The sequence below is a fragment of the Corvus kubaryi genome, unplaced genomic scaffold (genome assembly GCF_017639235.1).
Source record: "Corvus kubaryi isolate FWS band 111438036 unplaced genomic scaffold, C.kubaryi_AGA036_p1.0 37361, whole genome shotgun sequence".
Lineage (NCBI taxonomy): Eukaryota > Metazoa > Chordata > Aves > Passeriformes > Corvidae > Corvus > Corvus kubaryi.
In genome coordinates this window covers 3,335,849-3,348,323 of record NW_024581118.1, presented here as the reverse complement: position 1 = coordinate 3,348,323, position 12,475 = coordinate 3,335,849, and the positions used below count along the sequence as shown (strand labels likewise).

The 12,475-nt window shown below is 41.3% G+C and overlaps 1 protein-coding gene across 7 annotated transcripts in view; it reads right to left on the bottom strand.

Annotated features, from left to right (window-relative positions):
• The window catches only part of RABGAP1L (RAB GTPase activating protein 1 like), a 236,765-nt gene that overhangs the window by 79,674 nt on the left and 144,616 nt on the right, over window positions 1–12,475 (bottom strand). For all 7 annotated transcript variants that reach the window (XM_042033881.1, XM_042033876.1, XM_042033874.1 and 4 more), the window contains one exon: window positions 4,213–4,254. In XM_042033881.1, the coding sequence (XP_041889815.1) occupies window positions 4,213–4,254 (42 nt within the window). The remainder of the gene's footprint in view (window positions 1–4,212; window positions 4,255–12,475) is intronic.

The window sequence follows — 12,475 nt, the reverse complement described above, 5'->3', positions numbered from 1 at the left end:
CACTGCCCTGAGTTCAAGGGATGATGTGTAGAAGTGATGGGTTTAAGATATTATGAGTACCAAAGTGAATCTCTGTAAGATAACAAAGCACTGGCTGGAAAACACAAGCAGTAACAAACATGTTTCTCACTATTTCCTCCCCATTTTCTTTTCAGTATTATAAACCCTCCTGATCATAACTAGGGCTTTCCTCTAGCATTAAGCAACACATTTTGTAACAGTCACACAGATTAAACCTCAGTAAGGCAAATATTGAGCTTAAATGTTACGAATCACACGCTCTGTGAGTAGATGAACCCTCAAACAGAAAGGTTTGGACATGGACCTACTTTAAAAGCCTCTTGTTCACTCTTGCATTTCCAGTGACCATGTGCTCTTCCCTGCCTTTTCAGCAATTAGCAGCCACAAGAGCATTGAATCCAGAGCCTGAATTCTACACAATCATGTATTTTAATTCTTGCCTCAGTTTGCTATTTCCGAAATAAAGTGTGCCTTTAGCTAGTTTTGCCAAGTTGAAGATCATAAACAAAAGATTTAAGAATTAACCAGTGAAATCCCTCTGGTGACCAGGGACAGGACCCGAGGGAAGGGCTGGAGCTGTGCCAGGGGAGGGTCAGGCTGGAGATCAGGGAAAGGTTCTTCCCCCAGAGGGTGCTGGGCACTGCCCAGGCTCCCCAGGGAATGGGCACGGCCCCGAGGCTGCCAGAGCTCCAGGAGCGTTTGGACACCGTTCCCAGGGATGCACAGGGTGGGACTGTTGGGGTGTCTGTGCAGGGACAGGGGCTGGACATTGATGGTTCTTGGGGGTCCCTTCCAGCTCAGGACATTCTATGATTCTGTGAAATACTAAAATAGGAAAGAAAGCTTAGAATTTATTTCTTTTTCTTAGCATATGTGAAGATTTTAATGCTTTTCATTTCCAACAAAGAAACAAACTCGTTGATGACACAAGGGATTAGGAAGTATGCTGGTGCTGGAATGGTAGATTTTCCTCTGTCATTCTCAATTGTCTTAATTGGGATTTTTTTAAATGAAAATATCAATGCTGTTTGTTGAGTTGTTTTAAACCACAGATTTTTGCTGTCTTTTTCCACACCGGGGCTCTTCTCACACACCAGTGCTTCACTACATTTTCCACTGCTCAGAAAATGAGAGGTGAGGAATTAGATTTTCTCCCAGCTCAGGTTCCTGAAGGGTAATTCAGATGCAGTCCCTACGTGATGCAAGCCAGTGCCTCCCAGTGTAAAACAGTGCCACCAGCTGGGGACCCTGAGCAGGCTGTGAAGCACATTTGGATGCTACAGAAAAACAACCTGTTTCCCTTTGATAAGAAATCAGATTGATGCCCAAACGATGGCTTTCACAGCTAAAGAGCTTTAATCCTCTAGCTGTTCATTGCTGCAAGCACACTCGGAATGTGGGAGAAGGAAAGAGGAAGGATTCCTGCGTGTCTCAAATGTTTATTTTCTGAGGATGGCTGCACCAAGGTTTCACAGGTAACTGGTCACAGAAGTGGCACTGTCATTTCCAAACGAACAAATATTCACTGCGAGCACCAGCAGCTGGAACTGTGAGACACAGCACTGAGTACAAGAGAGCTCCAGATAAAAGCTTCTCTTCCACTGCTATTTAATGAGGGATTTGGATGCACACACTCCACTAGAAGCAAGGAAAACGGCATTTACACAATAAAGACTCCAGTATTCCACTGATGAAGGATTCCCTTATCCAAATTTCAAATAATCCAAGAGGTTGTGGGTGAGAGAATAATCGCTCTGTTTTAAGGAAGAACAAATCCTTAGGAGTTGTTTTCATTCACTTCAGAATCAGAGACAAATCAGAGACAAAAACTGTGTTTGAAACACAGTTTTTAAGGCAGTTTTTCTGCAGCATACTCAGGTTCCATAACATGAAAAGAGCAGTACACCAAACCACTTTGCTCCTAATGATTAGGAGAGATTATGAACACATTTATAAATAGAAAAAAAAAAAAAAAAAAAACTTCAGTTCTCAACTATTTTCTTCCCTAACAGAAGAGCAATTCTTGCTGAAAGCAAATTATAATGCTAATTCAACTGTATGTTAGCACCAGCTCCATCTCCATGCCACGATGGAACTGTGCTCTCAGGTGACTCCTTCTGACTTAGAATCTTATCTTTCTTACCTCACTTTTCTTTGTACTTGTTTTTGGCTGCACTACAGAAATACTTTCTCAGGGTAACACCTCCTTTACCATTTATTTAGTGTCTGTTACTGCTAGAACAGGCAGCTACAGCATGCACACACAAGAAGAACTGCTATAACTGCTACAAGCAGAATTAAACCCAACTCTTACACTTAGAAAATGTTTATAAATAAGAGTGACAAATTATTTCATTGAATTTTCCTCCTCTGGAATATCCAAACAGAAATGTTCAACTGGAGAAGCAGCATATCATGGGGTATATGATAAAATGAAAAGACTGAACACTTGTGGTTAAAAGAACCACTTGTGGGCTAATTATTCAACAGGAAAGAAAATCCTTATTTGCTGTATGACACCCATGAATTCTTTCCAAAGTTGTATTTTCTAAACAGTTGCTCTGCTGCTAACCTTGGTTCAACCCTTCCCTCTGACAGCAGCAGGAAATGTAAAGCAGGTGGTCCCTAAGCCATCCTTCATAACTAAATTGAACTGTAAGTTCTCCTTTGCTGAAAACCTGGTCAGCCATCTTCAGCTCTGCGCAAGTACTCTTCCTCTTACCTCTTCTTTAGTTTAAAGATCCATAAGTTGGTACCTCTGCCTCTTCCCAGAAGCTGTTCCTGCTATGATGGCAGCCAACCTGCTGGGTGTTGGCTGGGTGCTTCCTTTCCCTTCCTCACTATCATGGCATAACCTAACAGATTTCCCATTATTCATACTGGCCTTGAAAACTGGAATATTAACAAGCTCTCACAGCTGCAAATAAAACATGAAACAGGAAGAAAAGAGCACACACTTCCCTCCCTCCTGTTTACAAATTTCAATTTGTGAAGGAGCACTTCCCTGGAAACAGATATTAAACCAATCTCCTGTTTATAGGAGTCTTCATTAAATACATGCACTCAAGTAGAGAGTCACGACCCCATTGTCCACAGGAGCTGTGTAAAGCACAGGTGATGCTGGACATTTCCTCACCATAAGGACAGACACTAGCTCCTGCCTACACCACAGCACTTCACTGACGTCACCTGCCCTCAAGTTGGACTCGATGATGCTTTGGGTCCCCCCTTCCAACTCAGGAGATTTTATGATTCTGTGACAATATACATGTTTGGAAATTTCAAATGGCTCTGTTCGCAGCAGCATATGGATGTATATTCCCAGCGTGGAGCACTGCTGCCATAGGATTTTGTGCCATAGAAGCTGAATCTCTGAGAATTACTCATTGCTGAAGAACTCCATCGGTAGGTGTTTGCTCTTTCTAGGAAAACGACAAGGAAATCCCACTGGAGGACCAGCAACAGTCCAGTGGTTCTAGTCTGCATCCCCATTCTGGGGTGGTTGTGTTAGCAGTGACAGGTTGTTCTACCCTGAGCTTCAGCCTAAGCTATTTCCTGGGAATATCACTGAACTCGGGGTGTCATCTCAAATTCCTTACTGTGTGCTTGCATGAGGGCTGGATTTGAACTAGAGCCAGCTGGTGGAGGCCAGGGCAGATTAACTTTGAGCTCACCTTGCTGCAGCCAAAGGGCCAGGTTTCGTTGTCCAGATAATGCTGAGTCCAGGCCAGAGACAGAAGTTCCAGTATTAGAGAAGATTTCTATTCCTCTCTCAATGTCACAAATCCATTTGATACCAATCAATCACGTTTTATACAAAAGAACCCACACACAAAATTGGTATGCTGTGAAATGAATCTGAATTGTTTTCTTAATAGTAACTGAGACATTTAAATCTTCAGACTGCACCCCTTGTTCCACAGGCTTTATGATATAATTAAGTTTAATAAAAACATCTATCATGAGTACAATTTTGAAGACACCTCTACCCTAATGGATGTGTCTCCTTCATTCCCTACTACAGAAGTCCCACTATTATTGGAACTATTATTTTATAATATATCCCAATAATTTATAACTATTTTATAATCATATCCCACTATTAGTCCTTTAGAAATGATACATTAAGATAAAGAGTACATCTATGTTTTAGTTTAATAAAACAAAATAAATTAAAAAAAAATAACTTACCTTTAAAAGAGCCAAAGCCACATGGAAGATTATGTTCATACCCTGAAAATAAGAGGAAAGAGACTTCAATCAGTCCCAGCATATGAACCTCTTTTCATACTTATCATTCGTGGCATCGAAATCCAATGCTGTAAGTCCCTAGGGAATGCTTCCCTTTTCCTGCCACGCTTCCCAGGTGCTCATTAAAGCCTTGGGGCACATTTCCAAACTCCCATGCTGGGGGAGATGATGGCTCCTTGGGGCTTTGGGAGCCTCCAGTGAGTCAGGTGCTATGGATGTGACACGCTGTCTGTCCCTGCTGTTGTTTCAGTGCTTGTCAATGCTGGCTTTCACAAACAGTGCAGGATATTGCCATGAGCAGGGCATCAACAAAATGTAATAAATAGTCCAGGTGATAGGACTTTGGTCAAGTAAGCAAGTTTAGCTATGATTTATCATGCACAATCTTTCATACTCAAACTGTGAAATAAGCCCCAAATGTAACAAAGACAACCCCACAAGTACACAAGGCACCTTCTTTTACTGCATTTAGTCAAAAGTCAAAACTATTTCAAAGCTAAACAAGCTGCTAGCTGTATCCAGAGGCTGCTTGCTGGTTTGCAAAAGCTGGAAATACCAATGTAGAGAAATGCATTCAGTGAGAAATCAAAGGACAATACACATTTATTTGAAGATTAAAGAAAGTCTGCAGCCTACATATGTTGATAATTTAAGATTATAAATAGCTTTGTCTTCATCCAAATATGAAAAATACTACATCCAGTTCTCATTTGCTGTACCATGTACTTGGTGTTCAGACTGTTTTCCTCGGTTTTCCAAATCCTCTTGCCTTCTTTAATGGCATGATAAATCTTTCCTTACAATGGCTCCCAGAGCTGGTATCTAGAAATACCTCAACAGATTTGCACACAAGTAATGCTGCAATTATATTATATTGTTGTGGGATAACAGCAAGACTTTTGACAAGGCAACGTTCTCCAAGCAATTTCTGCTTCCTCAGTTGAGTGTTTTTCCAATCCTCTTCCTGAAAGCCTGAGACCGTGTTTCTATAAAAACTAGCTTTTATAAAAATGTGCTGAGACTTTACAGAAGCTTTCTTGGGAATAAACTGTATTTTTTACATCTATAGTATGGTGCCTTGAAGGGATTGTACCATTAATGAGCGCTGGAAATGCTGCAACATCAGACATAATGAATACTGCAACACTGAATTACTTTGCAGTTCACTGCATTATCATTGCGATAACAAACCGGTTTTTCCCACTAGAGGTCACAATTGCAGCAGGACTGAATCTTGCTTCATCACTAGAAACCCTTCTTCCAAACGGGAAAACAATTACTTCAAGTTATTTGGCTTTATGTACTTCTTTTAAATTTAGGAAAATTTAGAAAAACAGAAGTCTGGTTTTGACTTTCCTTCATGACACTGATAATGCCAGCAGTATTACAGATAACTCCAGCAGCAGTAAAATAAGTTCACAGTACTTTCAGGCTTATTTTAAATATTAATCTGAAGTCCACAGTTAATTGCACACAGCCATGCCATTCACAACTTCTGCTGTCTAGCAGAGAGGACTGACCTGAACATACGAGCTATAAATGAGAGAGGAGTATCTGCAAGCCATCACAAACACTGCATTTTATTCTTAGCAAACTGATCAGATTTTGTTATGAGGAAGAGTACTACTTCTAATAGCTGGACTACTGAGGAATTAATGTCCTGTGTATTTTCTGGCACAACCAAAAAGAAATGTGTACACCAGTTCTCATTTATTTTCTAAATATTTTTTTTTCTGTCTGCTTGAAACAAACACTGTTCCTGAATTCAGATGAATCAAACTCTCTCCTGGTACTCCTTTCATACCATCACTCTTCACATGGACAGCAACTGCAGCAGAAATAGGTTTCCACCTGCCTTGAGAATCCCCATCTCCTTTTTAAGCCCCACCAGGCAATGGGCAGCTCACAGACCTGCTCCTGTTATTTGAGGTAGCTTGTTCAAGGCTTAAGCACCCTAAAATCAGAACATGAAAGGACTTCAAACCTCCCTATCCAGCTGTCCTGAGCAGCATTCTGCTACTCTCAGCAACAGAAAAAGACCTGCACTCTCCCCTTTCCTCCCAGGCAGGGTCAAGTCCTGAATTGAAGCAGCGTTTTAGAGCTGAGGCATCAATTGCTGCAGTTTGGTGCTGACCAGGGAGACCTGGGAGGGCCAATGCACCCCAAGAGCTCAGTGGACTGGAGGTGCATGCTGTAGAGTTCAAAGCAGTGAAACATCCTACCCCATGTTTGAACAACACATTCAATAACCACTGATCTGCCTGCTGGAGTTATTTGTCCTAATTCGTGCAACACTGTCCTTCCACAGACAAGTTTAATGATTATGATCATGAAAAAGAAGGCTCAGCTCATTTTCCCACAATCTCTTATTTAAAACCCTACTTAATTTACCACACAGTGATTTATAAGCTTCAGCTTAAACTTCTTCAGCTATTTAAGAAGAAAGACCGAAAATACCAAAGTGCACCAGACATATAAATTATAGGTAGCGATATCCCTCCAGCAATTTTATAATGGAAATATGGAAGTACATACAAATCATCGACAAGGGGGAAAGAGAAGGGAGCCCATATGAAACGAGCTTTTGATAATTACTTTTTAAAACCAAAGGTCATCTGTTTAACCAGGCATTTTGAAATAACTGCCGTATGTCTTGGGTATGGTTTTTATCCCATATCCATTTGGTTTTTTGTTTCTGTTTTGTGTCCAGAATGGTCACTACCTCTTTTAAACCAAGACACTATAATATCATGCAGATCTCATCTTGAGGTTTAAAAGATTTGCATGTATGAAAGTTGTTCATAATTACCTTAACACCTTTTTAAATACAGAACAGTTAAGGGTAAAATTACACACTTATAAACGAGAACTTGTAAGAGCACAGGAATGGTGAGGGGCTCATCATCATGTCACATCACAGAATCAGGTGTTATTTAAGGACCCTCTTAAGCTTGTGTAGAGGCCTAGAGAAGGTTAAGAGAGCTCATGAAACTCAGGAGTTTTGGAGAAGGAACAAGCCCAACTCAAAGAAATGAATATGGTAAGGTAAGGATCAGCAAAGGGAGAATGCTGGAATCTGTGCCATATCACAGCCTCCTTCCAGCTCCTGCTGCCACCCTGACCATCCTCTGCTTTATAGGCACACTCTGCTTTCCAGGAGCACTCACTCCAGAGGAAAGAGCATCATTTAGCAGAAGAGCCCTTCATACCTACTGGTACTGGGGTGAACACTCACCATCCAGGAAGTCCCCATTTAATTCATTAAGACTGTGCTTCATGGAAACATTGGCTTCTTTGGACTGTGTGTCAAAAACCTGTAATTTCCAGCCATGACTGGAGGCAATGTTCTCACAGGCAGACCAGTGAAACTCTCTCTCATGAGACTGTAAAAATGAAAGTATACACGTGCACTGAAATTAAGACTGGCTGCAAGTAAATGGAAATCTTATGATGTTAACTCTGGTCTAGTGAGAGGTTTTCTCAGTTCCTTAACTCCTTCTGAAGCCAAGACTCCTTCTGCAGATAGAAGCCTCTTTGAGGAGTCCTCCCTTTGAGTCCCTCTGCACTCTGAAACAAGACGGCTTTTGAAAAGGCCTGAAAAGAAGGCTGGGAACAAAGAACAAACTGAGGCTGGTAAAGATGTGATTCTATGGGACCCAGTTTGCATTCAGCGAGATCTCTGTGACAGAAAGGGTGCCTGTGGCTTCCTGCTGAAGGGAGGAGGCAGATTTATTCATCTGACCCACCAAATCTGCCCAGAGGCTGGAAAAAAGGAAGTCAAGGGGCAGCAAACCAACACTTGCTACGAGCAAAATTCAAGAGCCAAGCACAGAGCTGAGTGAGGCCAAACAATTTAGTCCTCCAGATCTGGACAACATTTGCACTGCGGATGACTTTGGAATTTCTCTCCTGTTTTAAAGCTTCTGTTTAACGATAGAAGCCTCAGGAGAAGACAGGCTATATTCAATATTAGCATTTCTCCCTCTCCAACCCAGATCCTCTGACAGACCTTCCTCTGGTTACACAGCAATACCCTTGGCAGCATCTTCACCAACAAATGGAAGTGAATCTATTTTTTTTAAAAAAAGGACACTTAATTCATCCATGTCCTGATCTGTGGTTTTTTCCCCTACATATGCAGGACATGTAAAAGGAAACAGGGAAGATACTGATAAAATACTGTCTAAAGTTCAGCACCAGCTAAAAAGACAGATACGAAAGTCAGCTAAGCACCTCCTCAATGGCTGAGAAGTCTCAAGCCCATCATGACATGAACCTCTTCCAGCTTTCTAATAACTGCATTTTCCTTTCTTTAAAGGGAGATGAGCTATTCAACTGCAGTTAACTTGACATTGTTTCATAATTCCAAAGTGTCTCATAATTATGTGTTCAGTTGCACAGTCTTTCAAAGGAGCTGCAGAGGGTAATTGGGGTTACAGACTCTAAAGGAGAATTAAAATTCTAGTTATGTTTTGGATGGGTTCCAGCAAAGCAATTACTTGGCAACTCTAATATGTTGAGAACACACAATAAACTTGAGGAATGTCACAAATGTCTTTGTTTGGTTGACAACATGAATATATGGTCTGAAGCTCAAACTTCCCCTGGTAAGCAGAGCAGCCTTGGAACACACTCTGCAGGGGCATGCACGTTAATTAACATCTTTTAGGCAGAGTTTGTGTAGCTCGTGCATTTATTCTAGTTCAATGACAGGATGACTAAAGGAAAAAAAGGTTAAAACTCTTGTTCAAATAAGGCACAACACAAATTAGCAGGCTTGTGTAAACAACAGATACAGCTTTCTTACTCAAGGAAAACATCAAACAAAAAACACATTATGAAGAGATCTGACTGCTAACGTATGAGCACAGTCGAGTTCTCAGCCTGGGCTTCCCCCAGTGACTCCACATCCATTGTACAATAACTCACACCAGGAAATGCTACAACACAGCAAAGACAAAACCACAGAAATCTCCTCCCTGATCCTATGATTCCATGAAAAGTACACAAACCCAATTAAAAGCAGCTGATTGAATTATGAGAGAGGCAGGTGCCAGGGAGATGGCAAAAACCCCGCCAGGGGATTCTGTATTGATTTGTGTCACTTTTCTGTATTTTGCAGCATGAAACAGCACACAATGAATACCAGGCAACCACGAAGCTGTATTAGTATGATTTCAGATGAAATTTTGTTTGGTTGGTTGCTTTTAGTAGAAATAAATGGGATTTAGGCATGAATATTTACATGTTTTGGGTGGTTTTAATGCCATTTGCTGCTGAGACGTTGCTATAACTGAATGAAGGTAGAGGCTGCTGTGAGATTAACATTTTTTTCCCTCCACTTTCTGTGACTGTTTGCAAGAATAAAAAATACAGCCACAGAATTTTAAGTCTTTTCCACGTATCAGACTGCTCCCTTGCATGTGGTATTTCTGCAGTGGCACATTCCTAATTCATCAGCAAGTGGTTATGGGCTAGCAGCATTAACATTACTACACTAACATTACTTTTCTGGTTTGCAGAGCTTTCAATTGCTGTGGTTTTAGACATTTCTGTCCCTTTTTCCAAAACTGATTAATACAGGGACAAAGAAAGGGGCCTGAATCGACACTAGACACCAAGGGCCTTATCACATACAAGGAGAGAAAAAGAAGGCCTCGTATCTCTTTAGGTAAGACAGGTCCTCTGGTATGGAAACAGGGAATGGCTGTTAGATGTGCTCAGAGGAGAAGGAATCTTCCAGATCCCGGTTCGCATGAGAGGAGACGAGGTGAGTGGATCAGAACACCTCTTGACAGAGAGCTGTGCCTTGTTCCCCCTCTACCTGTGCTCACACACCACAAAGAAAAACACATGCCCACCCTAAATCAGCATCTACCCCCCTGCACTCTGCCTGATCTTCTTCCCAGTGTTTATTCCCCATCCTCGCCCTTTCCCTGCCACGACACAGCTCTGGCCCTCGTCTCTCTGAGCCCTGACATGCTCTTCCCTTTCCAACAGTGAGTCAAATGCAAAGTTCACATTTTGATTTTACATATTCAGAGAATTCGTAACAGCCTCAGATTCTGAGCACAAAGCAACGGAAAGGGTTTTGGCACGGGCAGACTGCAATACCCTCTTCTTTAAAAACGTTTCCCAAATTAGCTCAGCTTCCTGGATTTGTTCGCGGAATATCACTTTCCCATTTGTGATACTTTCCTTCAGTTATTTCTAAAGTGTTTTTGAAGCCTGCCAAGACTGTTTAGGATATGCTGCTATTCCAATACAGCAGATGGCACTAGTGTAAAGTAAGCATTATGGAAATTTACTGTATTCCTAGAAAAAACAACCAAGTGAACATCAACTAGCAGGTGGCTAAAATATTTCATGAGCAATGGGGAAAGTAATTCAGAGACATAGTGTGAACATGGAATTAGATCTGTCACCCCTCTAAGGCCCAAACTGGGTCATTCAAACCAGGCACTCATCTTTGGTACCTTTTTCACCTAGAGCTTGGAACATTTTCTGAAACAGAAGCAGCCTTAGCATCTAGGACCACAAAATTTATCAACATCACCCAAAAGGTACCTTCTGTTCTCGTAAGTTATCTTGGATTGCAGATTGTTGTGAGACTGTATTTCCTTTGCTCATGCTGAGCATTTATCATTGGCTTTGTTATCTTGGGGATAAACAAGCAGCAGCCACAACTGGAAGATACATAAATTATGGATGCTCACAGGAACAGCTGGATAACCCTGAGTAAAGGGTTATGCTAAACGCTGTGGCTCTCCTAAAACCTCTCAGATGTTCTCTATCAAAACACTCTTCTCCTTGGGCCAAGCCTGAATTATTATAAATTCTGTTAGAACGTTCTGTGTCCCTGGTCCCCAAGGCAATACAGAACATGGTATTACACACCTCCAGTATTTCTGCTGTTGATTGAATTTTATATGCAACCACCTTATACTACTAACAACCTTCACTTTGAAAAGAACTTAGAACTGTTTATCATTATAATCTGAATGCTGTAAGCACACACATCCAAAAGCTTTAAGAAGTTCCTCATGCAGCAAACACACAATCAAATCCAACACCCTTCTTTCTTTCTTTTCACTTTAATTTCTGTTCTAGTGCTGAGAAGCCCCCACAGTAGATTACAGCTCTAGTCATCAGATGAATTAGGCTAAAATTACTTTTCCTGTGGTTTTAAATAACTCATCTCACTACATAAAAACCAAACATCCAGGTCTAGCAAACCTGATCTTATCTCCATTGCAGACCTCCCACTTCTGCAACAAAAAAGATGATGATGGCTGACATGTCACCAGATGCTTGAATGCAGCAAACCAGCATTACCACTGGACATCCACATTCAAATTCTAGTCATCCATCTGGAGTCTGAGAAAACCTATTCCTCTTTCTTCTTTAATTAATTAAAAGCTAATTATAGCAGTCTGGGAAAGAAATCCTTTCCACTCTCTTTATATGAAACAGCAGATAAGGACTTCAGCAGGACTCAGCTCTCCAGCAGGCCTGATGCAAAGGGATTGGGCAGAAGGAAAGACAGTCTAAATGCCAAAATCTATCTGCCTGTATTCCTAAAAGGAAAAACAAACACAGGCCTCCTGGCCTTTTCCAGTGACCTTGCATGACATTGACTTTGCTTTGGTAAATAGTACCAGGGTAACACAGACAGCTCCAGCACAGATCGATGCCTACTTAGAATTTAAGCCCAGCTTTTAATATGCTGTTACTGTATGAGATTTTATTTCTAGCAAGTCCATTCTGCTGTTTTGTAAGATTCCTTAAAATACTCATAACTGGAAGGGTTAACAAATGTTGACAACACGGCAATAACAAGGAATTCCAAAAAGTTCCATCTTTCTTTCCCTATAGGTCTACAAAAGATAAACAACTGTGCACAATCCTTTATTTAATTCACATTTCATCTCAGCGCAGATTTACAGAGGAAGTGGGCTTGTTCTTGACTCAATTCCTGAGGAAGTTTAATAAATTGAAATGTTAATCTGTTCTTTCTCAACTCTGTTGAAGGCATCACAGAAGTATCTGACAGTGACAGATAAAAAATAGCAAGCTATTATGGTCCCTCCTCCTCAGTCAGCACCAGCACCGTGCCGGCCAGCCCTGAGCGGTACCATACGGCGTTTCCTGGCACATCCATCCTCAGCAAGACACACACAAGACAGAAATCAACTCTTCAGCG